The sequence below is a fragment of the Melospiza melodia genome, chromosome 19 (genome assembly GCF_035770615.1).
Source record: "Melospiza melodia melodia isolate bMelMel2 chromosome 19, bMelMel2.pri, whole genome shotgun sequence".
Classification (NCBI taxonomy): domain Eukaryota; kingdom Metazoa; phylum Chordata; class Aves; order Passeriformes; family Passerellidae; genus Melospiza; species Melospiza melodia.
The window spans coordinates 8,754,806-8,782,794 of NC_086212.1; the positions used below are offsets into that span (position 1 = coordinate 8,754,806).

At 53.2% G+C, this 27,989-nt stretch overlaps 2 protein-coding genes across 8 annotated transcripts; both read right to left on the minus strand.

Moving 5' to 3' along the window:
* Nucleotides 1-647: 647 nt before the first annotated feature.
* MYLK2 (myosin light chain kinase 2) lies at nucleotides 648-9,182 on the minus strand. Its single transcript, XM_063172374.1, has 12 exons — nucleotides 9,125-9,182; nucleotides 6,529-8,155; nucleotides 6,103-6,404; nucleotides 5,162-5,267; nucleotides 4,855-4,948; nucleotides 4,637-4,746; nucleotides 4,315-4,456; nucleotides 4,091-4,161; nucleotides 3,737-3,865; nucleotides 3,279-3,431; nucleotides 2,779-2,911; nucleotides 648-2,432 (listed from the first exon to the last, which is right to left on the minus strand). Exons 2-12 carry the CDS (start codon nucleotides 8,097-8,099, stop codon nucleotides 2,352-2,354), a joined length of 2,892 nt encoding a protein of 963 aa, XP_063028444.1. The 5' UTR covers nucleotides 8,100-8,155; nucleotides 9,125-9,182; the 3' UTR covers nucleotides 648-2,351.
* Nucleotides 9,183-14,689: 5,507 nt separating this feature from the next.
* TPX2 (TPX2 microtubule nucleation factor) lies at nucleotides 14,690-27,947 on the minus strand. 7 transcript variants are annotated; one of them, XM_063172376.1, is made up of 18 exons: nucleotides 27,896-27,947; nucleotides 23,043-23,195; nucleotides 22,672-22,797; nucleotides 22,370-22,478; nucleotides 21,692-21,823; nucleotides 21,155-21,205; nucleotides 20,899-21,021; nucleotides 20,343-20,476; nucleotides 19,877-20,034; nucleotides 19,292-19,463; nucleotides 19,041-19,179; nucleotides 18,459-18,675; nucleotides 18,144-18,242; nucleotides 17,293-17,469; nucleotides 17,026-17,172; nucleotides 16,371-16,482; nucleotides 15,529-15,695; nucleotides 14,690-15,081 (listed from the first exon to the last, which is right to left on the minus strand). In XM_063172376.1, exons 2-18 carry the CDS (start codon nucleotides 23,143-23,145, stop codon nucleotides 14,971-14,973), a joined length of 2,277 nt encoding a protein of 758 aa, XP_063028446.1. In that variant the 5' UTR covers nucleotides 23,146-23,195; nucleotides 27,896-27,947; the 3' UTR covers nucleotides 14,690-14,970. The 7 variants fall into 7 exon arrangements, 5 of the variants coding, with proteins under 5 accessions (XP_063028446.1, XP_063028445.1, XP_063028448.1 ...); XM_063172375.1 differs by having other exon boundaries at nucleotides 15,529-15,716; XR_010030067.1 differs by lacking the exon at nucleotides 14,690-15,081 and adding an exon at nucleotides 15,841-15,920 and having other exon boundaries at nucleotides 15,597-15,716.
* Nucleotides 27,948-27,989: the final 42 nt, after the last annotated feature.

The window sequence follows — 27,989 nt, forward strand, 5'->3', positions numbered from 1 at the left end:
GCCACCCCACAGCAGGGCCCAGCAGCCCCTGGGGCGGGCCGGGGCCAGGGCCGGGACCGGGGCGATCGCGGCTCCTGGGGCCAGGCAGGAAGGAGACGTCACCGCCGTGGAGCGTAACTCGAACCAGATGGGGCCGCGCTGGCGTCCAGGCCTGCGGGGTGGTCACCGACAGGAACCGGTCAAAGGCTGCCGGCAGGAAGCGGCTGGGAGGGACGCCTGCGGCCGCCGGAGTCCGGGCCGTGGCAGCTTTAACCACTTCAGGGCCAGCCACAGCTCCCCTGGGCAAAGCGACACCAGCTCCCACCCGCCCTTGCCTGGGCATCCCACCCGACACGGGCAGATGCTGAAGATGTGAGGACACGTCTGACTGACAGCCGATCCATCCACCCATCCATGCAGTCACTCTCCCTTCCCCCATCCCCCCGGGCTGCTCAGAGCTGTTGGGTGTGTAGAAACCCTTGGCGCTGTGCCTGCACAGCCCTGCCCAGGCCGTACCAGGTGGTCCCTGTGCACGGCACAGCCCGGACCCGTTCCCCTCTACCACGGAGATGAGATTCTGCTTCCCATCCTCACCTCACCTATCCTGCCACTGTCAGGCCCCACCGGTGGGAGCAGAGCCCCCCCAGCCCCCAGATGCAGCTGTGGGCTCTGGGCAGACCTGTACATTTATTTACAAGAAGGCGAGCGCTGTGGAGAGCTCCGTGATGGGGCAGGGTCCCACCAGCCGTGGCTCCTGCCCGCTGGGGACAAGCCTGAAGCCCCTTCCCCTGCTGCAGCCATGTGGGGTGAGCAGCAATGATTCCCCGTGTCTCTCCCCAATGTTTTTCCAGCAGGCACAAAGGGCAGAGGCAGCTCCAGAGCAAACACACAGCCTTGGCTGGGGGGGCTGAGCCACGGCAAAAGCCAAAGCTGGGGGACCCCATCCCCTCCTGCAGTGGGCAAGGCTGGATGCTGCAAATCCCAGGAGATGCCCATCCTCTGGATGCTGCAAATCCCGGGGGATGCCCATCCTCTGGATGCTGCAAATCCCGGGCGCTGCCCATCCTCTGGATGCTGCAAATCCCGGGGGATGCCCATCCTCTGGATGCTGCAAATCCCGGGGGATGCCCATCCTCTGGATGCTGCAAATCCCGGGCGCTGCCCATCCTCTGGATGCTGCAAATCCCGGGGGATGCCCATCCTCTGGATGCTGCAAATCCCGAGGGATGCCCATCCTCTGGATGCTGCAAATCCCGGGCGCTGCCCATCCTCTGGATGCTGCAAATCCCGGGGAATGCCCATCCTCTGGATGCTGCAAATCCCAGGGGATGCCCATCCTCTGGATGCTGCAAATCCCGGGGAATGCCCATCCTCTGGATGCTGCAAATCCCGGGGGATGCCCATCCTCTGGATGCTGCAAATCCCGGGGGATGCCCATCCCCTGGCAGCACGAGGAGGCCAGGAGTGGTGCAGGCAAAGGGGACGGGGCTCGGGACAAGGCTCGGGAGCTGGGGCAGCGCCTCTCTCCCCTCTCCCGGTCCCGGCGGTCCCGCGGAGCCCCCGCACGGGCGGGGAGCTGGCGGCCGAGCAGTTCCGCTGTGTTGGTGGTCGGGTGAGCGGCGCCGGCCGGAGCGGGAGCGCGGCCCAGCTGCTCTGCATTAGCCCGCCTCGCTCATCGCGATCTGCCGCGGACGGGTGAAGCAGAGGTTGTGTTTTTCCCCCGCTGGCAGAACCGAAGGGCAGGGAGGGCAGCGGGAACACAAAGCCTCCTTCTTTCCTCGTTGGCTCCCAGCTGGGGACGCCGCTGGAAGCGTGCTTGCTGCTTCCTCCCTTCCTGTGCGAGCAGCAGCTCGGGGCCAGCTCCGCTCCCACATGCCCAGCTGGCCGGGAGGAGGTGCCTGAGCCCCGGCTCCGCTGCCAAAGCACCGGGGTGAGGCTCCGCGGTGCCCTCCAGCATCATCGCCGAGCCGCAGAGCTGGGGAGGGAGGTCGGGCAGCGCAGGGGCCGGCGGCAGCGAGGGCAGGCGGGGCTGCGGCATTTACAGGCAGAGTCCAAAGCAGCAAGCGCCAGGCGGCCGAGGCAGCGGAATCACACCGGAATGGCCTTGCTGCTCCTCCGAGGACACGAGAAGGAAGCGTGAGCAGAGCAGAGATGCTGCGGGTCGGGCATCACGCAGCCAGGCCAGGGCCAGAGTTGAGATCAGAAACCTTCACTCCGGAGCAGCCTCACAGTCTGAGACTGAGCAGTGATGTGGTCCTGAGAGCAGCGGGACCAGCTCCACAGAGCTGCTCCAGACTGGTGGGGGTCCCTCTCAGAGTGGGGGTCCCTCTCAAGTGGTTCCTTTCTGGCCTCGGCTCCCCTGGGAGCCCAGCTCAGATGCCCAGCGCTGTCAGGGACCCTGAGCTGGTGATCTTCCTGAAGCGGTTGGCAGCGCACACCCCGATGAAATTTTTCTGTGAAAGGGAAGAGGAAAGGTTCTCATCCTCTGGCAAGGGCTGTGGCCCCAAAGATTGAGCCAGACCCAGCTCTGGGGCCTGACACTACTCCTGCCCCTCAAAGCTGCTTTTGGGATCAGCTCAGGAATAACCACCACAAAGGAACCTGTGCTTGATGGGGATGTCACCTCAGGGGCATCCGCGCTCAGGGGTCCCCAGCCCCGTGTCCCAGCTGCCAGCAGCACAGTGAGACAAAGCCATTCTCCGTGCTCCAGATGCCACCCACCAGGACAGGCAGAGCCTGGCAGCCCCTCCCAGCCCCCTCAGAAGCTGCTGACCCCCGTGCCCTTGCTGGACCCCGCACCTTCCAGCGCCTCCTCATGACGTATTTCTTGAGCAGCACCTGGGACTTGAGGCGCCGGTTGGAGCGTTTGGCCTTTTCTGCCAGGTTATTGAGCCAGGGGTGCTGCAGGCACTGGTCAGCACTCATCCGGGCACTGGGAGAGAGATGAGACTGCTTCAACTCTGCTCAAGCCCCTCAGCCCCAACCACCCCCTCTCCAGCCCCTCCAGAGCCCCCAGATCCCATAACCCTGCAGGGGAGAACCAGATGGGAGAATGTTCCCAGGGACTGGTGGGGCTGGGCAGGACTCTGAGGGGTCCAGCACATCCTGCCTGGGACAGGTGTCCCTGCAGGGATACAGGGCTCTTTGGGGACAATCAGAGTTGGGCAGAGCCCCATGGGGTTAATTCAGTGCTGAACCCAGGGGATGCTGCTGGCCCTGGTGAAGAGGCAGCGTGTGGTACCCGGGCAAGCTCTGGGGGTGCCCATCCCAGGACCCCACAGTCACTGCCAGCCTCACACCTCTTATCCTTGATGATGAGGTTGGAGACGAAGTCCTTGGCCTCATTGGAGACACTCTCAAAGGTCTCCTCATCAAAGTACCAGTTGGCAGCCAGCACGTTGTTGAGTGTCTCGGTGTCATCGTCACCCAAGAAGGGGGAGAGGCCACTGAGCCTGGGGGTGACGGAGGTGAGGAGTCAGCTGCTTTCAGGCTTCAGCACCTCCCAGACCCCCTGGAGCAGAGCCAGCCTGGCCAGGGATGTTCCAGGGATGTTCCAGGCATGTGCTGCCACCGTCCTGCCTGCAGCCAGGCTGAGCCTCTTCCTGCCCCCCAGCCCACACAGGCATCTCCCCATCCAGGACCCCCACCTGCCACCAAGCAGCCAGGTGTCTGGGGACAGCCCTGCACCCAGGGGGGCTGTGCCCCAGCACCAGAGCTCCCCAGATGGCATTGCCAGCCCCTGCCAGCCCTGACGTACAGCATGTAGGTGATGACGCCCATGCTCCACATGTCCGTGGTGTAGGAGACCTGCTCGTAGTTGACCACCTCAGGGGACAGGAATTCAGGGGTGCCAAAGTTCACTTTCAGCTTCTCGTTGGGATTGTACCTGCAGCCGAGGAGGGGTGCAAGTCAGCACAAGGGGGACAGGCTGCTCCCCCAAACCCCTGCCCCTCTCTCAGCAGATGCTGCCCTCCCCAGCTAGTCATGGAGTGCCATGGCCAAAGTAATGGCCTGGAGCAAGTCCTGGGGCTCCTGGTACCCAAAGGCACACAGAGATGAAGGGTGGAAGGAGAAGAGGGAGGAGGGACAGAGCTGAGGAAGAAAACCTCACCTTCGAGCCAGCCCAAAGTCGATGATCTTCACCATGTGCCCAGTGGCAGCCACACAGAGGATGTTCTCAGGCTGTGGGGACAGGGTGACCATTGCCCCACCACCAGACAGGACATCCCCGCTGCACAGATCCACACCAGAGCAGTGCTGACCCACAGGCACCCCTCCCACAGCCAGCCAGTGTCCTGCTGTCCCCCTGGGCCCTGCCACTGTCACCCCCAGCACCTTGAGGTCGAGGTGGAGGACGCCCATGTGGTGCATGAAGCGGATGCCCTCGCAGATCTGCCGCACGAACACCATGCAGTCCACCTCGGTCAGGTGGTAATCGTCGTCGATGATCCGCTCAAAGAGCTCGCCACCCTCCACGCTGCATGGGGATGGACCCTGGGGTCACTCTGGGGGACTCCCTGCCCCAATCCATCCTCCTGCAGAGCTCCTCGCCCTCCTGAGGGCTCTGGCCCAGCTCCACCACGGGGTGCTGAGCAGAGCCAGAGCGGGATGTGGCATTTTGGGGTTGGACAGCCCCAGGGTAGGCACAGGCACTCACTATTCCATGAAGAGGATGATCTCCCGGGGGGTTTCGATGGCGTCGTAGAGCTGGATGAGGTTGTGGTGGTTCAGCTGGTTCATGACATCGATCTCCTGCAGCACCATCTCCTGCAGAAGGAGCCCCAGTGTGGGGTGTCAGCCTGGGACGGGCTTTGTCCCCGCACCAGGGACACACAGAGTGTAACACTGCCACCACCTGCCCGGCATCGTTCAGACCTTGTCCTTTGCTCCCTGCTTCCGGATCACTTTGGCTGCCAGCTTGAGCCCCGTCTCCTTCTCTGTGCACGTGTGAACCTCACCAAACTTGCCCCTGTGGAGAGAAGAAGGAAGGGAGAGAGGGAGAAGTGCCCCCACCATCAGCCCCCAGGCTGCTGGGGACCCTCACACCGCCCTGTGGTGCTGCTCTGACTGCCCGAGGCACCCACCCATCGTGACCAGAGGAGTCCCACCGACACAAGGCCACTGCCCAAGGCTGGAGGGACAGTGGGACAGTGCCAGGAGAAGCACTGGGGCCCCTCCTTACCCGCCCAGGATCTCCTTGGAGCTGAGGCTGAACTGGGAGCTGACGCTGGCGGAGCGCAGGGTGACGATGCGATGGGCGAAGGGCGCTGGCGGCGGGGGGACATCGTCTGCCAAAGCCAAAGGAGGAGCTGAGCAGGGAATCTGCTGTGCAGGGACCCCACTCTGGGTACCCCGGTTAGGAGTGAAGACAGGCACCCAGCCAAGCCTGTGGGTGCAGGATGTGGCCAGGTACTGAGTGCTGGGCTGTGAGCCAGAGGCTCCTGGCTGGGGATGCACTGGATGATGCAGCAACCCCTGAAGGGTTTGTCATTATTGCCCACAGCATTGCCCACGTGCATGGCACCAACCCTGCTCCATGGCACCCGCTCCCCTCCATGGCACCCACCTTAATCCATGACAGCCACCCTGACCAACCTCCATGTCACATTTACCCTTTCCAGGCCGTGTCACTGTCTGTCACCCTCTCCAGACCAATCCCCCTCCACGCCACCACCCTCTGCTCACCCTCCCAGGACAGACCCCACTCACAGGGCACCCCTGCACACATTCCTGAGCCTCCTTTTCCCAGGGGAGAGCAGGACCCAGCCTCACAGGGATCCCCACAGGCACCCACTGCCCCAAGCCCTGCCATCCCCACAAGGACAGTGGTGCAGGATATGAGGACATGCTGTCCCCTGCCACCAGCCAGACAGTGACTGTCACTCTCCAGGCTCCTCTTCCTCACAGTCAGTGTGGCCAGAGCAGGCCAGGAGGGGACGCGACGTATTTAGCCCTGTTTACAGTGAAAGGGGAGCTCGGAGGCCACCAGGCAGGTGACAAGCCAAGGACAGGAGCTGGCAGCACGGAGGGCAGTGTGGGCAGCAGGCAGGGCAGGGGTTCCCAGGCTGTCACTCCCCAGAGTGTCCAGGGGATAAGGAAAAGGCAGGCACCTCATGACCTTACCCAGTATCTCAAAAGGGTCTTCCTTCCCAAAATCGGGGGTGAGGTAGGGGCTGGGGGGTGGCTTTGCCTCTGTCAAAGATGGTTCCACCCCAGGTCCAGGCTGCTCCACCACCCCAGCAGGATCCGGGGGCTGCCCTGGGGCACTGGGCAATGTCCTCTCCTGAGGGGTGCCGGGGGGCTCCAGGGGCTGCAGGTCCCCCTGGGCTGGTGGGCCATGGCCAGGCTCTGTCAGACCCTCTTTTGGCTCCACCATCGTGGTCTCCTCTTCTATTGTCTCCATCTCTGCCCAGGGCTGCTCCTCCCTGGAAGCAGGAGTGGGAGGTGAGCAGAGCCCAGGCAGCAGCTCCTGAGCCCAGCACCCAGAGGGCACCCAGGGCTCCCTGGAGCAGCGAGGGGGATCCCCCCATCCCAGCAGGGTGTGGGTACCTGTGGCAGGCAGCCGGGCAGCTCAGGCTCTGCAGCAGAGCCGGGCGTGGGGGCTCGGGGACTGTCGGGGGCTGTCCCTGTGTCCCCTTGGACACTTCCTCCCCTTCACCCTGAGCCCTCACCACGGCCACGGCCGCGGCCTCCGTGGGCTCTGCAGCCCCATCCCCAGCCTCTGCTCCGGGTGTGGGAGGCTCCACCTCTGCAGCTTTCTTCCCTCCATCCTGAGCCTTTGTGGTAGCCGGGACCTTCTCCTTTTTAGAATCTTTTCCTTCATCCCCAGCCTTCGATGCAACTGTGGATTTTTCCACCTTTGCAGTTTTCTTCCCTCCATCCTGCACCTTCACAGCTGCTGGGGACTTCTCCTTTGCAGGCTCTTTTTTGCCTTCACTTTGAGCCATTTTTTCAGCTGGTGTTTTCTCTGCTTTTGCTGCTGCCTTCTCTCCATCCTGAGCTTTAGCAGCATCTGGGATTTTCTCCTTTGCAGGAATTATGGCTTTCTCCTTCACTGAAGCTGGGGCTTTCTCCCTCACTGAATCTGGGGCTTTCTTCTTCACTGAAGCTGGGGCTTGTTCCTTCACTGAATTTGGGGCTTTCTCTTTCACTGAATTTGGGGCTTTTTCCTTCCCCGGAGCTGGAGGCTTCTCCTTTGTGGGCTCCTCTTTGCTTCCATCTGGGGCCTTTTTAACTGCTGGGGCTTTTTCTGCTTTTACCATTTTATTCTTCCCATCCTGAGCCTTTGCAGCATTTGGGGCCTTCTCCTTTGCAGCAGCTGTGGTTTTCTCTTTTGCAAGCTTGGTATCAGCCGGGGCTTGCTCTGCCTTTGCATCTTGCTTCCCTTCATCCATAGTTTTAGCAGGGGCTGGGACCTCCTGTTTTGCAACCCCTGTGATTTTCTCCTTTGCAGGCTCTTCTTTTCCTCCATCCTGAACCTGAGCTGCAGCCAAAGCTGTTTCCTCCACAGGTTTTGCCTTCCCTTCTTCAGAGTTTGCTGCAGCCAGAGCCTTCTCCTCAGTGGACTCTGCTTTTCCAGCACTCTCAGCCCCTGACCCACCAGGTGCTTCCTCCTTATTGGGCTTGTCCTTTCCTCCATCCCGTGCCTCAGTTTCAGCCAGGTCCTTCCCCTCCATGGGCTCATCCTTCCCTCCATTCTCAGCCTTTGCAGCAGCTGAAGCCTTTCCTCCTTTGACCAACCCTGCAGCAGCTGGAGCTTTCTTCTTCCCAGGCTTCTCTTTCTCATCCTTCCCTGCACCCTGGGCCGCAGTGGCAGCTGGCACCTTCTCCCCGGTGGATGCTGCCTGTCCTCCATCACACAGCACAGGCGAATCCTCCTCTCCTGGAGCTGCTCCCCGTCCATCCCGGAGCTCTGGAGCAGCCAGAGGTGCCTCCTGCTCCGGCTCTGCCGTCCCTCCTCCAGCCTTCTCCTGCCCAGGCCCACCCGTGCCCGTGTCCTGCGTCCCGGTGGCGGCTGGCGCTGTCCCCGCCTGGGGCTGGGGAGCTGCGGGGGCTGCGCTGCCCTCGGGTTCGGGGGGTGCTGCGCCCGCAGCCCCGCCGGTGTCTCCACCCTGCTCCATGGGACACTCCAGGCAGGATCAGGCTGCCCTGCGGTGCTCCCGGCTCGGCGAGGCTCCTGCGGGACAGAAAGCGGCAGCTGAGGGCTCGCCGGACCCGACACCCTGCAGAGGGGTCGGCAGCACCCGGGCAGAGCGCTGCTGCTGCAGGGATGAGCGGCTGCCATGCAGGGATGAGCTGCTGCCAGGCAGGGATGAGCTGCTGCCATGCAGGGATGAGCGGCTGCCATGCATACAGCGGGAACTGTGTCCCCGCCGCCCCGCCGGCGGCTCCCGGGCCGGTGGCACCGAGCCAGGGACCCCACGTGGCCAGCAGAGCCGGTCCCATTGTGCCCCGATATCTGCCCGCGGTGACTGATCGATGGCCTGAGCCGGCACCTGTCACCGGGTGCCCGCGGCTCCGCCGTGCGAGCAGCCAGCGCGGCGCGGCCAGGGGGACAATTTAAGGCCACATCCCACCGTGGCACGGCAGGAGGCAGCGGCTCCGGCCCCAGGCTGGCAGTGGGGATCAGGAGAGGTGAGCATTCCCGGCACTGCCCCACCATTGCTCCCCCTGAAGCGCACAGGAGCTCCAGCCACGCGGGCAAACCCATCTGCTCACCCGCACCCAGCAGCCGCCAGCGCTGCTCGTCCCGCGGCCCAGGGGTACCCAGCTCCACCAACAGTCCTTGTTGGTGCCTGTACCTGCGCTGGCCTCCAGCCCAGCCCCTGATTCCCAAATCCCCTGGGCTGTTCTGCCCTCCTGTGCCCGGTCATGTCTCCTCACCCTGTCCCACGCACCTCCCTGTGCAGCCGTGCAGAGCCCGGCACAGCCCAGCCCCAGAACAAACCCAGCAGGGACCACCCCAGTGACGGGGAAGCTGCTGCTGCTCTGCTGGAACAGGAGCTGTGGCAGAGCAGTCCCACATCCCACAGCTCAGCACAGGGAGCCCGTGGGGATGGAGGAGTTCTTCCCACGGCTGGGGGCTCTGCTGTCTGCAGGACCCCCCATCACCCCACCCCAGATCAGACCCCCCCGGCCCCGTTACCTGGGTCCCGGTGCCCGGGCGGTCAGCGGGGCAGCATCCGCACTGTGGCAGCGCCGGGGGGAGCGGCCTCTTCTATGCCGGCTGTAACGGAGCCGGATTAGCGGGGCAGAGGAGGATCCCTTACAGCGGCAGGAGCCGGCCCACTGCGCCTTTCCCAGCACCTGTTCCTGCTGGAGCCCGTTCAAAGGACACGCCACTCTCGCCTGTCCCCCGTGGGCCGGGGACACGCAGACGCGGGGCAGGGGACAGGGATGGACTCGCCTCCTGCTCCAGCACAGCACCACAGGGAGGGCTGGCACTGGGCACAGTGACACCCCAAAACCATCCCATGGGGGTGGCCTGGGTGAGCCGGACAGGGTAGAGGCGGCTAAGGCCCTCCAAGGTGCCCATAGGTGACACAAGGTGGCCACTGGCCAGCCCGTGGGGATGGCGGCCAGGAGCAGCTGGTGATGGTGCTGGTGAGCTGTGGCCAGCTCTGCCCACTGGCACTGGCCCTCTGGGCTCTGTGGGGATGATGTGGCACCTCTGGGCACTGCCACTGGGCCTTGATGAAGGTGGCAGCAGCTGGGAGCTGGGCACTGGCCAGCAGCTGCAGCTTTCCCCAGGAACCATTTGAAAGACTTATTTTCTGCAAAATCAAGTGTTTCGAGAATCAGGGAAAGAAACAGAGGAGCTGGAGGCTCCAGCAGGGTTGGGCGGTGTGTATGGGTGCTGCACAGGCATTGCCAGCTCTTTCTGGGGTACTGACCCCCAGGACACACCTCAGGCACTGTGTGGGGCTGAATCCTGGCCTTTGCGGGAGGAGTGTGACTCTCCCCAGGCCCAGGCTGGCCAGGTGCCCCCGGGGAGGCTGAGGTTACCCTGGGCTCCTCCAGCCTCAGCCTCTGCCAGCCTGGCCCTGCCTCCCAGCTCCCCACCCCACACAGAGCTCAGGTTCTGCCAGACACCAAACCTGGCTGCTTAAACCTTGCTTTGCTCTCTCCTTAGTTTAAACCTTACCTGTGGCAGGGCTGGAGGCTACAGCATCAAAAGAAGTGGGGAGGCTGCCCTGGCCAGTGCCATCCATGATGGAGCTGAATCAATGCCACCAAAAAGCAGCAGCAGCCCCACAAGAGCAGTGCTCAAATTGCCTGCAGCACCTCTCAGGAGGATGAACACTGCTCAGGCAGTGCTGCTGCTCCACATGGGCAAATCCCAGCTCCCAGTGAGCCACCAGCCCCTGTGTGCCACAGCCTGGGGTTCCCATGTGGCATTGAAACTGAGAAAAGCCAGGATGGGAGCACAGCCGTTCCTGTCCTTGAGGTGCTGCTGTCCCACCTGTCCCTGTGCTGGCCTGAGGCACCCACCATCAACAGCTCAATGCAAGAGCAACACTTGCTCAGTGGGACACAGAGGTGACTCCTGGGCAGATGAGGAGCTGTCCCACTCCAGCCTTCACAGCTGGGATTTGTGGCTTCAGCAAAGCCAGCTCCTTTCCTGAAACCCAAGGCAGGAGTTGGCTTGTGATGAGCACCAGCAGGGATAATGCAGGAGCAGGCACACAGCTCCAGCTCACTGGTGTGTTCATGCAGTTGGGTACAAGCAGAGGTTGGAGCACCACCAGCAGCCACAGTTCTTGGTGACAATGACACACACACTGCCCAGCCCTGGCACAGCCACCACCCCTGTGATGAGTGGGAGTCCCCACCTTGGCCTCTGTAGGGCCACAGTCAGCAATACTGGCCAGATGCTGTGCCTGGCCAGCGGGGCCTCTGCCCACCGACTGTCATCGCCAACACACAGTTTGGAATTGCCTCTCTTCTCCTCCAGCTGGGCTGCCAGGCACCTGGAGGCCACCAGTGTCACTTCAGGCACACACTGTCACCACTCCTCCAGCCTTTGGCTCTGCACCCTCCTGGCAAGGTGGAAGAAGCACATCCATGCCCAGGCATGAGCCGGAGCCATGCCCCACAGCCCCCTTGGAGCTCTTGGTGTGGTGGACACTGGGATAAAATTCTCCAAGGAGAGCAGGAGCAAGCAGTTGGACACCAGCCAGCCTTTCTGGGATGCCTGCAATCTTCCACACTCCCTGGGAGCAAGGCTGGTCTGGGCACAAATCTCTGGCACAAGGTGAGGAAGCAAAGCCCTGGGTGCAGGTGCTGGGGAGCCATGGCTTCCAGAGGCAATGGGGGACCATGGTTTGGCATTATCACAGGTAAAATTCATCTGTGGGCAGAGAGAAATAAGCTGAAATCAGACCTTTGGGAAGAAGGAATTGTAGAATTGAAAGACAGTATCTGTTCCACCCCAGGATTTCAGATGCCTTGGCCCAAACCCACATGCCCAGGGAGCAGCACAGTGCCCTGGGGCTCTGCAAACCAGCCACCACCCAGGCTTCTCAGCCCGGGCTTGGGGTTTTTTTTCTCCCTTCCCATTCAGGAACTTAAGCCAGAGCCTACATTGGCTGCAGCTGGGAAACAGCCTGTCCTGGGGCTGTCTGGCAGCGCCTCAAGCACGCTGTTCCCTGGCGACGCCGTTGTCACAACTGCGGCAGCACACTTTAACCTTTACGTTTACCCTGGCAAGGGAGGCCCAGCGGGGCCAAAGCCGGCCCATTCCCGGGAAACCCGACACCCCTGCTAAATCGAGCGGCAGCGAAGGCTGAACAACATCCCCACCTGAATCCCAGCCATGCTGCTGAAACACAAACCAGCCGGGCTGTCTGGCTTCACTGCTTCCATCAGAACCAGGGCTTCCACCATCGTGTCATGACAGGTGTCAGCAAGATGATGGGGAAAGACAAGGAAAAACCCCAACATCATCAACAGAGCCTCCAGAGTGATGTGGCCACCAGCAGCAGCGCCAGGACCTGCCCAGATCCAAGAGTTCTTGCCAGGTTCAGGCCAGGTCACACAAGCAACTGCAAAGGTTTCCCAGTGGAGACAGAAGGGAGAAGCAAAGCTGTGATCTGAGAGCATCATCAAACCCTTTCATAAGGATTTATTCACCAGATAATTTGATCTTGCAATCAACATGAAAGTCCAGGAAAACATTGGCTGCCTTTAAGTTCCAGCCCTAGTCTATGTTCAGCAAATTATTTTGATAACAAATTGAGTACAGCCCAACTAGAATAGCAGAGGAAGATTTTGTGCCCAGATCTCCTCTCTCCTCCAAATCTTTGCTGTTAAGGCATGCACGTAAGGGTGATGACCTTTGAGTACTGGAATACAAAAATGTGTTTGCAAAATGCACACAGAGAACATAGATTTTACATCAGTTTCTCAACCTACCCTGACTCTAAAGGGAGGTGCTGCAACAGCACTTAAGTTAAATCCCAGGCTGTTGCTCCCATCCTGTAAATTTGTTCTCCCCAGCAGAAAAAATCACCTGCCATCCTTTTCCTGCTGAAGCATTGGCCAAATCCCATCCTCTCCAACATCCAGCTCCTTCAGGACATGATTTTTATACTTTGTACACTCGAGCAGTTTTCCCACCATGTCACCACTTCCCTCCTACTTAAGAGAACAGGTCCCACACCCCAGCCCGTGAGAACCTGGTGGGTGACTCCAAGCTCATACAAACACCCCAGAGCCTTGGAGGCACAGCTGCCTGAGGCTCCTGCCCCTGTTTGCAGTGCATGGGGAATACAAGACCCCATGGCTGGGGGAAGATGTAATGTCTTTTATTAGACCCAAATGATACCATTGGGGAAAAAATCCTGCCAAGCTGTGAGGCACACAACCCCTTCCTTCCTCAAGGCAGAAGAGGCCATGTAGGGCCATCAGGGAAATCCAGCTGCTTCATCCTTCAGGGCTCAGGGGCTGCTCCCTGCTTGCCTTCACATTCTTCAGCAGCTCATCATCATTCCAGCTTCCCCCTGACTCATCATAAATATTTGCTGCTTCTGCTGCCCACACGCCGCCTTACCCAGAGCTGGCACTCGAGGAAAAAATATCTGAGGTTCTGTGATGTCCCCAGCCAGTAAGCAGATCACAGGGAACAGCCCCACCACAACAGAAATGGGGTTAAGGCAGACAGGGCAGATCCACATGGATTTTCATTTTCAAGAAGAGGATGCTGACATGGCCCTTGTGCTCCAGCCACTCCTGCAAATTGTCACAGTAGCAGTGACAGCATTTCTTCTGGCTGTCCTGTAACTCTCAGCTCGGTGACACAAGGCTATCAGTAAAGTCAGAAAAATGTGGCTGAAGGCAGACTGGGAGATTAGATCAAACCTTTGGGCCAACCTCTGCCACAGCTACACAAAGATCCTCAAGAGAAGGGAAGGAAAAGCTGAAACTTGAGCAAAATGGAGCCATGTCTGAACTTACCATTTCCAAGAACCCACACTGCCATAGAGTCATTCACCCTTTAGTACTTCCCCAAGGCTCTCATTCTCCAGCTCCTCAGTTCTAACTACATAAAACTTTTAACTTTTTTTTTGAAGAATCCTTGTATTTCAGTGTGGGTGACTTTTCCTCTTTTAATCCCAGCACTGAAGTTTGAGGCTGGTGCTCTTGAAAACACTCCCATAGACCCCAGCTGTTCTGCAATGACATCTCTTGAGCATCACACTTTTTAGGAGAATTCCTGCAGAAACATCATCCCTCGGGTCCAATAAATGTTCATCTTAGAATTAAGGTCTCTAAGGACTTTCTTCCACTGTTAACTCTTTCAATCTAGAAGTAAAATAGCAATTGCTTGATGCACTTTGGCAAGAATGAGACAGCATTTCTAAGCACCCCCTTAGGTGGAATTTAACACCTAGTTTGAACTCTTTTTCACCCAAAACGCTCAACAAAAAGCTACACACTCTAGGAATACTTCTTGAACAGTCGCCCAGTTCAGAAGAAATGAAAGCAAATGTTTTCCATAACCACCAAATAACCAAGTTTGTCCAGTTAGGATAAATTAATTCTAAATTCCCATTTCCTCCCCTCTGCTAAGCAGCACAACAGTAGCAAGCAGCCTTGCTCATGGGTGTGAGCAGGTATTTCAGCAAAATATAGAGGTAAGAAATCAGAGCACAACACTAAGTAAGAAATAATTATTAAAACTTTAATCTAGATGTGTCCACTCTTCACAATGCCAGCAGTTTTGTCCTCCAGCACAATTGAGCACTTGGGCTGTTTAGTTCTGCTCGCTGCCCAAACTAGCCAGAGATGCTGATGGCTCTGTAGCCAAGAGACCTGTACTGGCAGAAGCTGGGGCAGCAGCTCACAGCAAGCCACTTGCCAGATAAATGGCTCCCCAAACAGGACTTCAGCTATAAAACAGCAAGATGGTTTAATAACTAATATACACAAAGAACTACCTTTAAGCGTGGGCAAGATTTATATTTGTGGTCATCTAAACATCAACAAGGAAGGTCAGACCCGCACTACACTGGCTTGAAGGAACCTCTCTTAACACAATTCAAGCTAAATGCAGACTAAAATGCTAAAAAAAAAAAAAAGACACTTGAAAATAACACTTAGTGTAAAAACAAGGCAGCTGTGCCAGATGCACACATCTGTGTAGCCAGTCTTTATCAAAAACTCTTCTGCAGGAAAGGGCTTCAGCCCACTAGCCAGAGACAGCAAGTAGATTTGGAATTTTTATTTAGTTAGGTATAAAATCTCTGTATGCAATATCAAAACTTGGTTTAGTCTCTAGAGAAGATAGGGTCTGTATACACAGCAAGGCCAGGAGGCACTGCTGAAATGCCACGGGCTCAGGTGGAGTTTAACTACTCAGTACAACAATGAAACCAAGCATAGGAGTTCAGACTGAGCAGTCATGGAAAAACAATTGCTCCCTCTCTCCCTACCAAGGGAGTGGAGAGGGATGGGATCTCCCAGCAGTTGTCACGTGGATGTGGATGCTCATCAGATTCGGAATCTGTCTGAGAAGTTGGGAGACTTTGGCACAGTCAGTGGTTGATGACTGGACTTCACTTCCAGGCTGCGGTATTTGCGTATTGGGTTTGCCTTGTGAACCTGTGGAAAAATAAATATAAGCAAGGGCAAAGCAAAGCAAATGGTTGCAGTTATGATGAAGCTGAAATTTGCAGGTGAGCTGTGGATGAGGTGAAGGCAGGCATCTGCCTGAGAGCACCACACTACCCTGGGCACTGGAGTGAGGTAGTGGGAAAATGTACAGCACATGTTGGGGTTGTGGGTTTTACTAAGATCATTCTGCTTTGATAGCTACAAATGTGCAGCTCCAAAATTCAGCCATCTCAGCACAGCTGCCTTCTTTGTTTACATGGTTTTATAGGTTTGTTTTTTTTAAATCAGTTGAGAAGTTAGTGAGTCATCAATTTGCAAAAGGGAACCTTGAAAAGGCAGTTTTAGCGCAGCTCAACTGTGACATTAGCTCCTTAAGGATATTCTCACATTCCTTTGGGTTACTTTATAGCCCTTGCTCACAAACAGCTCACTTACCATTTCTTGTCTTAGCTTAGCAACTTCTTCCTTTTCAAGCTCCTCTTGTTCCTGCCTGATCTGCTCCTCATAACTCTCCTTTAAGGCTTCTACTTCTGCCAATCGCTTTTCAAATTCTTGCCGTTCTCTTGCTCTTCTTTCTGTTGCCAGCTCAAAGCTTTCAGGAACTACAGAACCAGAAAGGTTCTCTAAGTTTAGAAATAGAGGAGATAACATTGGTTCAAAGAGAGTCAGGTAAAGCAGAGCAGCACTAATGTCAATGGAAGCCTCCCTTTGGAGAGCTTCCCTCTGGCAAGGGTGGTTAGGAGATACCTCCAGGCTTCAGGAAAAGACAAAACTTTACTCCCAGACGTGAGCAGTGTTAATGCAGACGTCACCCCGTCATGGGTGTTCTCATGGGAGGGAGCAAGCACACAATTGTTAGTACAAACAAGCTTTTGGCTGGTTTTATGCTCTACAAATCTCAGCCTACCCAAGCAGTAAATGCCTTCATCTCACTAGAAACGGGAGGGAAAGAGTGACAGCACTGCAGAAATGCCAGCTGTCTCTGCAGGGAGCTCCTCACATTCTCAGTACCCTTATCCTGAGCTGGCACACATCAATCATCTGCCAATTGCAGCAGAGCTTCTAAATACAGCTGCCATGCTGGAGCAGGACAGGGGGGTGGAGAGGAAATCCCCCTGCTCCCAGGGGACACAAGCTGTTAGGCAATTAGTTGATTAAATGCAAGGCACTATTGGCTGTGCTGATGAAGAAGAGGCAACAGCCAGAAAAAACATCACTTAATTGCCTCAGTTCTGAGCTATCAGCCAAACCAGTGTAACAAGTACTTGCAACTCTACCTGGTAGCATCCTATGTTCCTTTTTGGGCACAAAAGGCTCCTGGTACACCACTGTGTTGGGACCAGCTTTAAAACACGCTGCCTCTTTCTGCCTTTTCAAGTCTTCTTCAAGCTGCAAGAGAAGAGAGCACATCAAGCGCCAGGCAGAAAGAGACCATCTCCCCCTGACCCAGACTCCAGCACTCCCTACACTGGAAAAGCCATGCTGATTCAGTCAAATAACTTCCATAGAAAATTATATTAAAGCCAAAAATTGGTGTCACTTGTTGCCTGACAGTTGCTTTGCCAAAAAACAGCCTGAAGAAAGTTTCAGGTGTCCATTGCAGGCTTCACATGAGAAAAGCAGTATATTGTTTATGTGACAATAAATTCCTGGAGATAGTCAGCAAAAAGATTCAGCTGCACAGAGCAGGTGCTTAGAAAATGCCCCACAGCTGTTCAACAATTGTGGTAAATCCCATAATTTACCACTAAGTGAGAAAAAGAAAAACAAACCATTGACCAATCCTTAACCCAATAGCACAAGTCTCATGCCAAGTAGAGAAAAATTCCAACTCAGCTCCTGAATCACTTCGAGGAGGACAGTTTCTCTAGTCAAGCACAACTCCACCAGCTGATTAAAGTCTGGTCATTCCCATTACCCTTTTCATCCTACCTGCTGTTTCCAGCTCTGGAGCTTGGCAGCTCCCCGTTCATCCACCTGCAGATGGAATGGCTCAGGCTGAGTTGCAGGTTTGACCTTCTTTTCTGGCAGTTTAACTTCATCAAAGTAAGGCAGAGGCTGCGCTTTGAATTTTGGCACCTGAAATAAACAACTCAAAATATTTCTTGTCCTTTTCTCGGAGGTTTAATAGACAACACCAAATCCAATCACACTCTTTTTACTGAAGAAGTGGAATCCAAGGTAGCTTTTAATTCTTACCTCTTCCTTCTGTAGTTCTTCTATTTTTTTCTCTTTTTGTATTTGTCGTTCTCTGTCTCGGGCATCGAAAGAGAAGGGGCAAACTTCCACGTGCCTCTGCTCTGGCATTTTGGGTTTGAAGGGCACTCCATAATGTGGCATAGGATTAGCTTTGATCACAGCCACCTCCTCTTTTTCCTAAAGGGATATTAGCATTAGGGTCTGATTTTTTACTTTTGTATGGGCTCCAACTCCTGCCAAGCAAAGCCACAGAGAGCTTTGAATGAGCTCCTTTGATAAGGAACACAGGAGGGTCACACAAACAGTGGACACTGCAAAAATTAGGAATCCAAGAAATACCAATTTACTGGCATCCTGAACCACAGGCCCAATTCTCCCTTTTATGAAACCACTCTCAATTCTAGTACTCATTCAAATTAGACTGTAATTATTTAATATCCTCTTGACAAGAAGGAAAGGAAGAAGGATGTGAAGCTTTCAGAATCCTGCTCCCCACCTCAGGGAGAAAAAAAGTCATGTGTAATATCTGCCTTCAGTGACAGAATTGGGAAGGATGAGAAATCTAAGCAGTTCACCTTCCTCATTTATAGCAGCAACACCTCAGAAACCCTCATCAGTGCCCCAGCATTTGAATTTTTTCATTTTTAATGAGAATTCAGTTTCTGTAAAATGAGTAGCAATAACCAGATTGTGTCAAGTGAATGGCACAGGCAAAGGTAACCACTGGAGGAACTGCTTACAGGAGGGAAGGAAGGGGCTTCCAGCCCCAAAGCATCCCACCCACATCCAGAGGGCACAGCAGGCACTGTAGTGAGAGCTGGGCCTGGCTCCAGCCTTGTCACAACTGTTACCTTTTTCTCCTCTCTGCCAGACACACGGGTCCTGCTTCTCAAGGTAAAGGCTGGAGACTTAGCAACTGTAAGAGGAAGTTCCTTCTTCTCTGGAACACCCTGTTCAGAAAAGCCAGTAAGGAGTTACCCAAGACCAAGTGCCAAGAAAACGCCTCAGAGAAACAACCTGACAGCACAGGATGTACCTACTGCAGTTCTTACCTAATGACAGACACTGTTTACTGAGATCATTAAACACATAATGCAACATAGCTACAAACATTTGGAAGCTCATTGCCACCAATTCCCAAGCCTGGGTATTATTAAACTTCTTACCACAACATCCTCCAGGATTTTTGTGGGACATGGCCTGGAATGGAATTCAAAGCGCTCTTCCTCCTGCTGCTTCTTGCTCTCACGCTCCTGAATCCTTTTTTCTATTTCCAGCTGAAAGCCAATAGGTTGGGTGAGCTTCTTCACAGGGGGTTTCTTGGGCAGGAGTGGCATACCCTCAAGGATTTTGTGATTGACTTCTCGTGCTTTGAATTTGTACCTATGCAGGAACAATGGAGACAGTCACCAGTTATACATTGTATGTTAGTGTGCAGCTATAGTTAGCAATTCTTCCTTTGCCTTCAAAACAGCAAGATTAATAGGGAAAATCTTATGGATTATTTTCCTAGAAATCCAAACCTTTGCCTACAGACAGGTTTTGAAATGCATGCAGGTTGCATTGCTATATTGGGTTTGCTTTACTCATCATAAGCTGTACTCAACCCAAGATCAGCTCTTCTAAGAGCACGTTCTTCAAAATGAATTGTTTATATTTCACTCCTCTACAATCAGAGCTAAAGAATTATGAACAACCTAAAGGAATCTCAATCATCCCCTGGAGGATGAGGGTAAACCCCTACTTACTGCTGAATTTTCTCTATTTCCTCTTCTTCCAGCTCTGCAGCAGTTTTGCAGGTGACAGGTCTCGAGCGCTGCTTTGTTCGCAGCACTGGTGTTTTGGGGTGTGTGGGCCCAGCCTTCATTGGCTTTTTTGAAACTGAGCCTACAAATTCAAGTCACAGAGACCAGCAGTTAATGGCAAGGCAACAATCACAGGCCATTTGCTCAGAGTAGTCAAAGCATCTCTTGCTGTGGACACAGCCAGGACAACTCACCTTCCTCAGATTTCCTGCTCCTCAAATGGTAACGAGAGGGTGTGCGTTTTTGGAACGCTTCTACCTGCTCAGCAAAGGACACATATTCTGTTGTGGCTTCTTCATGTTTTCTTTTGTTTCCCTGGGACAGATTGAAAGGTCTGGGGACAGTGTGCCCCTTTGGCATTCGCATCTGGAGACAGAAAACCACAGTCAGTATGGCCAGGAGGTTTTGATGACATTTCCTTTCCCCACTGAGGCACAGTATCTGTCCCTTCCTCTCACTGCAATGAAGATAACACCTCACATTAAGCACAGGTGTTAAGAGTCTGACAATGCACAAGTTATATTGGGAAACTCTACTGAGCAGATTAAAGCACAAAGTGGAATGACTAGAAGATCTGACATTAAAGGGCTCCTTTTTCCACAAGGCTTCTTTGGAGTCTTGTGGCTAAACAGAGACACAGGAAGTCTGCAGTCACATTTGCACAACACCTGCCTCCTGTGGTAACCTCTCTGTGGGTATCAGCCCAAGCATTGCACAAGGAGCAGGGAGGTGATGGCAAGAATCAGTGAGCTGAGTGCTGGCAACACTGTGGCTCTCACCGGAGAAGGGGGATGCTTCCTCAGGACTGCTGCAAAATCCAGCTCCTTGTACTCATTCCCAGCCTGGCTTTCTGCATTCTGTTTAATTCTAGTCTCCGTGCAGAAGTGAAAATTAATTGGCTTTGTTACTTGACCAACAGGTTTCTTCACGGGTTGTCCTAGAGAAAAAGAACATGTAAGGACTGGAAGACTTTTGCTGTGGGGTACAATTTATGGAAATAAAAAAAGCATTTGATTTCTAACAACTAGGTAAATTTTTAGAGAACTCATCTTTAACATTTCAAAATATGGCATAACCCAAACCCACCTGTTTCCAGGCAGTTTAGGGGCTGATCTACATTAAATGGCTCCTAACATTTATTGCAAAGTCTGAAATGCTTGTTTTCAAAGATACTTGCACAGCTCTGTGCAGCACTCTCCAGCTGAGCCCAATGCAGCTCCATTCAGCAATTCAGGCAGAGCCCACCTGCTCCAGCAATAGCTGCTTTCAGAGACTCCTCGTTCCTCTTCCGCAGCTCCACAACCTCCTGCTGCAACTGCTGCATCTTTTCCAGCTCCTGCTCCTCTGTACTCTTTGTCTTGCTAGAAGGTTTGGTCCTCCTGCATAAGCACATTAAAAACTAAGATAGGCCTTTCTGCTTCCCTGGTTATTAGCATGGTGTTTGTGCAAGGAACATGTTTATGTCCAGCCTCATTGCAGGAGCATCACCACTTATAAAAAGAGATCTGCTTGGGTTTTGTTTGTTCAAGAAATCTCACAGCTAGCTGCTATTCTGCACATTCCTTTGCTGTGTGCATTCTTGACCTATTAGGAAGAATAACTTTTTCCTCAAAAGAAAAGCAAAAGCTTTCCTGTGCAGAGGTTCAGCTGTGAAGCACATTTCATCCTAATACTGTTGCCTTGACCCAGTGTTTACTAAATGTGATACCATCACATGTTAAGTTGAAGCTGAAAACACACAGCCAGGGCTGTCACCTAAATCAACTGTGATTAGCACACAAGTCACAAGAAAGCCACGTACTTCAACATTGTTGGCGTGGAGGGCATGGTCTGTTTGCTTTTCCCTCTCCCTGGAGAGAGCTCAGAATCCTGCAGGGGCTCCTTCTTTGTGGACATTTCTGTCACCTTCTCTCTGCTACCAGAACTAAAAGAAAAAGTTGTTAGGGCAAACACCTTGAATTAACTGTGTTCTAAATAAGTTACTACCTGCAGCTGTCACCACCATGCATAACTTCCCAACACCTGGTGAGGTCTAAGGTATGCCAGGCTGGCCTTACCTCACCCCAGGCCGAGGTATCGACCATCCAGCTTTCTCTGGTACTCTAAGGCTGTAGAAGGGAAGATGAATTACTGAGCTTTTGGAACGTTTCTGGAGAAGGGAGTTACACTGTAGATCATTGAGATACAGCAGTGTTTCAAAGATCACACTTCAATTTCCTGACCTTAAGCTTATCACCATATGATACTTTAGTGCTTAAGTTAATTTGAGAAATATTTTGGCTGTGACTCTTTCATAGCTAATGACTGCCTGATGACTTCTGGATGGATAAATTCAAACAAATTTAAAGCTGACAGACACTGAGTAAGAAGGTGAAGAAGCCCATGCTTATTTAATTCATATCTCCACCTCCAAACAGAGCAATTCCTTCAGCATTTACAGCCATTTCTTGTTCATGACACCAGTATCAGCAACTGTTGCAGCCACTACCCCCTAACCTTCCTGTAAGAACTGTCTCACACAGGTGGAAACCCTTTCCAAAGGAACAGCTGTAGCCCTTTTCCCAGCCCTAAAGAGAAGGACTTGGATGACATACAGCCTCATTTTCTTCATGGGTGGAACATCTTCCTTATTTTCCAGGGCATTATCAATTTTCTCTGCTTTGATTCTGCCTGGCTGCTTGCGTTGCTGGGTCTTCCCCTGCTTTGGAGCCAGTCTCCTGCCTGGTCTAGGGTAGAACAGAAAGCAGAGGTCAGTTTTCCCACAAATCTGAGGACACACCTGACCTGGATAACACATTTATGTCACTGAATCCCCTAACTCCACCACACAAATTGGGTTTGACATAACAATCCAAATGCAGCATGGTTTATTAAAATTTAACAATCCATAAACTAAATATTCCTTTCTATATATGAGCATGCAGAGCTCCTTGCATTCATATCAAGAATGAGCTCTGCCCAAGTCAGGCAGATATAAACAAAGAAACTTTATAAGCCACCTCAGTTTCAGATATCCTCACATTCCAGAAGCTCCTGGTGCTGCCGAGTCTCATTTGACAAGTATGTGAGACACTGCATTACATTTCCACCCTGGAGACTGCCCCTCCAGCTTAGCCAGCAGATCAGATGTCCCAATGCACCATCTCCATGTTGGAGAACTCCAGCCCCACAGGATTCCCCAAGAACAGCTTAGAACTGCAGATCCTGAGAGCAAGGACCTGCTTAGTTACACCATCATCAATCATTGTACAAACTGAACACAAACATTTCACCTCTGAGGGGCCTCTGCAGGGGCAGCAGCTCTCCAGGTTGCCAGGGACCCGATGATATTCTGAGGGATTGCGTTGCCCTGGGCACATTCTGCTTCACCATCGTTTTCACCTGAGAAAGGGGCAAGAGTCAGCTCATCTATACACACATATATAGAACAACAACAAGTAAAATCACAGGAGACCTTGCAGATAAGAGTTTATGAAGATGGCCCCACAAAAGCCAGACAGAGACCTTCCCATTTTGTCAGTGAAAAGCAGGTAAAATTTATTTATTCCCTCCCTGCCACACCATGCCAGCTTACTCTTCGCTACTTCTTGTGAAGGGACAGAAGACAGAACAACATCAGGCTTTGACAAAGCAGGGCTGCAGTGTGAGAGCTTTGCCACGTTTTCTGCAGGAGGGACATTCTCCAGATTGGCTTTTTCATCTGTAAGGAGAGAAAGACTTTCACTATACACAGTGTTAGGAATTGTTAACAATACCCCAGAATATCATTATGAGGTAAACAAAGGCGAGTTACAGATGCCAAATTTTAAATACAAAAAACCAGAACAAAAGAAACTCCATACATTTAACATCATGATTAATTGGCACAGAAGCCAGGCCCAAAACAAGGATCACACCAAGGTGTCACCCAACAAGGAACACCTCAAGGAGCTAGAAGCAACTTACCAAACCAGGAATCTGCATTGTGCACATCGTCCTCATTCAGAGTTGCAAAATCGATGCAGATGTTTGGGACATCAAAAGAATACCGGGACTCTGGCTTAGACATCTTCACAGTCACACTGTCCCCAGGAGTCCTCTGTCTGCACTGCTACAGCCCTTTAGACAACAACAGGGAATCAGTGGCATCATCCTCTGCAGAGTTTCTAGGGACAGGCATTGGGACAGCCTTTGGGACATCCTCCCTTCTTGCACTTCACACCTTTGGGCAGAACTCCTCATGAGCACTGCAGAGCTTTATCCTACTGCTGATCTGCAAAGCTAAGGATATCTCATCACTGTTGACATTTGCAGGTTCAAAACTATCAGAAAGATCAAGTTTTGACTGGATTTTTTCTGTACCTGTGGGTGCCAGAATTATATTTTTTAAGAAGTATAAAGCTTTTCCAGAGAGTGTTTGATTTCCACTTCCTTCCCTCACTACACACAAAGAAGAGTTCTTACTCTAACAAGATTTACAAACCTGATGAGATACACTGCAATGCACAGCCTCTCCCTCTAAAGGGCTACAAAAAAGAACTCATGACACAAAGGTGTTCTTCTGTATAATAAATTGATTTTATTCAAGAAGAGGGCTCTGTAGAACACTGTAACTGGGCAAACAGTCAGAAGGAGGGCAGTGTCAGGCCCTCTTGCATTCCTTAGCACTAGCCCAAGGCTGGCCAGGCTATAAACAAACTGAGCACTGTGACCCATGTCAAACAGTCCCTGCAGTTAATTAACGAAGCACTGACAGCAAGAGGAGTCCCTGTGTCAACAGGTGATATTAAACTCAACGGAACAGGAATAAAGCCAGTGACAAAGTTATAAACCCTGAAATTATACAAAACCTTCTTGCAAAGGTGCTTTTGTGATGCCTTGAACAGCTGTGAGGCAAAGCCCATGAGGATGTTATAAAACACTCCCCAAGGAAATCACCTGAACTTTGCTTTTATGAATCCAAGCAATTCCAAAGCAGCATATTCCTAACCCATGGAGCCTCAGCCTTTAACCACCTGTCTAGGCAGACCACACATGGTTCAAAACCCAGATGTTCCTCAATAAATAAGAAAATGGTCAAGAGTAAAGCAGAGCAGTGTTTAGGGGGTACCATGCTGGTCACAAACACTGGCCTCCGAGGATGGGTGCACTGAGAAGCCTCCAGCTCCCCAGAGCAGAGCTGTGATAGTTAAAGGCAAGAATGCCATTAGAGAAGCACCAGCTACATGGCTGGGAAGATGTCATGGTAGGGCCCAAAGAAGGCAAACAGAAGAATTAGAGCCAAAACCAACTGTAACTGAGCTCGAGACACGGCTGGAATCAAATGCTTTCCTACTGCCCTTAATCAAGATAGAATTTCTGTCAACACTTTAGACTTTTTTAAAAATCAAATGCGTCATCTGCATTCTCCCCTCACCCTCTCCAGTCAGAGTCAGAGCTCTGGGCATCATGTTTCACTGCTACTTGTGCCCACTGCTACATTGCTGCAGTTTGCAGCTTTTTACTGAGTAGAGCCCATATTCCACAGTGTCACCACCCTCATCATCGACCTCATTGCTGACCCCTTCTCTCTCCCCTCTATCCCAGACAGAAGAGAATAATCAGGAAAAGGATTGTACCACTGCCTGAGTTTCATACTCTGTTTCTTGAAAGAGACAACGGGGAGATAAAAGTTATTGTGACTGAGCTCCAGAAAGTCCATTTCAGTCAGATGAACTCATGGCATCTGCTTCTCAAATCCCTCCATATCCTCCAAGTGCTGCCTGGAACAGGACTGCTGGTGAAGCAGCAGCTCCCTGAGAGGCATCCTGCTCCTCCACCCACCGACTCAGGCTGGGACAGGGATCAGCCAGGAATGCCCTGGTGATTTATCACTCCTGTGCCCACCACGAGGCATCTGCAAACCCACCAGGCTCTGCCAAGCACAGCCCACTCCCTGCAGGCATTTTAAAACAGCCCATCGTGATTCTGACAGCACAGCCACATTTATCTCAATCCAAAATTCTCTCTCCACCGCAGCATTCACCCGCTGGAAGGGAGGCGTGGAGATTTCCCCTCATTAATAGGGACGCTCCCTAATTAGCAGGCAGTGTGTGCATTTCCCAGGCGTGACTACAGGCTGTAATCCTACACAGCTCGGCGTGGATTTAAGGCCTGACCCTGCTCTCCCCCACATCCATCACCTCCCGTGCCGACACGGGTGTGTGCAGCCAGCCAGGGGAACCCTCACCCCCGTTCTGCAGGATCAGCTTTCAGCAGGTCTGCAGAGCTGCCCAGGCAGCAAAGGAGGATCTGATCATCTCTCCTGCAAAAAGACCCCCAATTCTTAACTTAATTAAAACCTTCATTTGCTTTCTAGGTGTGCTGTCTCACTGTGCCTCCAGAGCAGCACAGATGTATCCGTGGGGAGGAACAGGCAGTGGGTTCCTCTGGACATCAGGTTTCTTTTGAGTAACTGCACTTTGGCACGTTCCAGAAGAGTGCCTTGGCATGGTTTAGATTAGTTAGCTTTGAAAAAGGATTACACTAAGTTGGAACAAGCATTCCTATCCCAGAATAAGACTGATCCAACAGCAAGTGCAATAGGTATTTTGGAATAACTTCACACCTCTCTCTAATCCAAATTAGCTTTAAAATACTGACACAATTCCATCACAGATGTGTTCAGTGTCTTTGTCTCAATGTAGTTGTGAGTTTTGTGCCAACAGCACAATTTGCCTGGACAAAGAATCCTCCCAGCCATTTAGGCCATGGTGTTGGAGATAGGATGCAGCATCCCAAGATGAGAAATCAAGGACAGAGGGAGAGAGAATGGAGGAGTGTGAGAGAGGAGCAAGGACAGGATAGGGACACAGAAAGGTTGTGACAGGACAAGTGGGATTGGCTTCAAACTAAAAGAGGAGAGATTTAGACTGGATATTAGGTAGAAAGTCTTCCCTGTAAGGGTGGTAAGGCTCTGGCAAGGATTGTCCAGAGAAGCTGTGGCTGGCCCATCCCTGGAAGTGCTGAAGGCCAGGTTGGGCAGGACAGCTCCAGTGGAAGGTGTCTCTGCCCAGAATGGTGATGGGGGCTTGGAACAAGATGAGCTTTAAGGTCCCTTCCAACCCAAACCAGTCTGGATCCTGAGGAAGGCAGAGATATCTGCCCTTTCTTGCCACCTTGCAGTGTAGATAAGGCCCTGCTGAACTGGAGATGATGCCTTATCACAACACACCACCAGAGCCTCACAAGTTACAAATGTTACTTATGGCAGATCCTACCAGGATCAGGAAGCCCAATAAACAACAACAGACACACAAGAGGCTATCCTAGGTTACACCAGCAGATAAACACAAAGCCAGCTGATCCACATGCCTCAGAACCCAAGACAGGCAACCAGGAATAAGCAAGAGAAGCTTCCCCAAGGCTGAGGCAGCTGCATGGGAACGTGCTCCAGCAATTCCAGGGCCTTCTGCTGGGTGGGCTTCAACACCAGCTGCTGCTTAACCACAGGATGCTACTCTAACCAGGCAGCTTTAATTCAGCCTGGCAGCTTCTTCATTGTCCTACAACACAGAGTTTTCTGTTCTTTTTATTGGGATAGTAATCCAAAGGGCCTGGATGCTTTTCAGGAGTTAAAATGTAAGTTAGAGCATCTTTGAAGTTACAGTCCCGTCACAACAGCCTGGTGAGAACCATCCCACCACAAAGCCCACACCTGAACTCCCTCTGCATGACACTGACAGCCTCAGACAGTCACCCTTCATCCTCGCATTTCCCTGAGCAGGGTTAGGTGAACACTTCCAACACGCTCTGGATCTACAGCTTCTCCCTCCTCTCTCAAAGCTCAACTGGGCTTTTCTGCAGCACAGAATCAACAACGGATTCACCATCCCCCAAAACGCTGCTGTTCCATCATTTCATGCTCAAACTGGGATACAAAGCCCTTAACAAGCCCCAGTGAGAGCTGAGCCCGCAGAAAGCCCCGCAGACCACCCGGACCGGCAGCCAGGGCAGGGGAAAAGCTCCGGCACAGCCTTTGCTCAGCTAACGGCCCAGACCTGCCCCCACTCCCAAAAATAAACAGCCCTGACATCTCGTGCTCCCTAAAAAAGATCCCACAAGTTTCAGGAGACATGAAGATGGGACATTCTAAGAATAGATGTTCAAGGAAAACATAATTATTTTTAGCTAGCACAGCCTCAACTAATTGTTACATTAAGTTGAAGGTCCTCTGGCTTAAAAAAAGCCCCGCATAAAAATAGAGCCCTTATTTTTTTCTCTGTTACTTGGGCCGGGTTTTGCCTGGTTCGCTTCCCCCCTTTTCATGGGAAGCAGGATTTGGGCTGAGAAGAAGTTAGAGAACATTCTATCGTGAAATACACTGTTCCATCAGATTTCGTGATTGTTTAAAGACTTAGAGCTTTATTTCACTGCCGAGGCCCCCACCCCACCGTAAGGCACACGCCTGGCCCGCCAGTACCGGGAACCCCCCCAACCCCGCCAGGGCGGCTCCTCCCGTTACCGGCCGCGGGCTCCGCGCTCGGCTTCCCCGGGGAATGAGGGGCTCGCAATCAGCCCCCGGGGCTCCGTTACGAGCCCGCCCGCCAGGCGCCATAATAGTGACTCCGGCCGCGGGTTGAGCAACCGGAGCCACCTTCCGCCTCCGTTTCTCAGCCGAGCCCTCGGCCCTGTTACCAATACCTGGGCTCGGAGTAGGCCCGGGGAACGGCCGCGTCGCCACGGCCGGAGTGGAGCGAACGGCCAGATAAAGGGAAGGGCTGTGGGTCGGGGAAAGAGGGGCGAGGCCGGGGGGGTCCAGCCGATGGCCCCACACTCACCTCAGCAGCGCCGCCGCCACTTCGCGCGGCGCCTCTGCCGCCGCCGTTAACGGATTTCAAACAGGGCTCGGCAGTCCAAACCCACCAATCAGCG

What these genes read in the sequence shown, in the direction of transcription:
- MYLK2 (XM_063172374.1), bottom strand. Translation starts at nt 8,099, where the DNA reads ATGGAGCAGGGTGGAGACACCGGCGGGGCTGCGGGCGCAGCACCCCCC. An exon ending in TCCTCCACCTCGACCTCAAG is followed by an intron (nt 4,162 to 4,314) that starts GTGCTGGGGGTG and finishes CTGTCCCCACAG; the next exon opens with CCTGAGAACATCCTCTGTGT. An exon ending in TCATGAGGAGGCGCTGGAAG is followed by an intron (nt 2,433 to 2,778) that starts GTGCGGGGTCCA and finishes TCCCTTTCACAG; the next exon opens with AAAAATTTCATCGGGGTGTG.
- TPX2 (XM_063172375.1), bottom strand. Translation starts at nt 23,145, where the DNA reads ATGTCTAAGCCAGAGTCCCGGTATTCTTTTGATGTCCCAAACATCTGC. An exon ending in CAATGCAGATTCCTGGTTTG is followed by an intron (nt 22,798 to 23,042) that starts GTAAGTTGCTTC and finishes CTCTCCTTACAG; the next exon opens with ATGAAAAAGCCAATCTGGAG. An exon ending in CTAAGCTAAGACAAGAAATG is followed by an intron (nt 15,082 to 15,528) that starts GTAAGTGAGCTG and finishes ATTTTTCCACAG; the next exon opens with GTTCACAAGGCAAACCCAAT.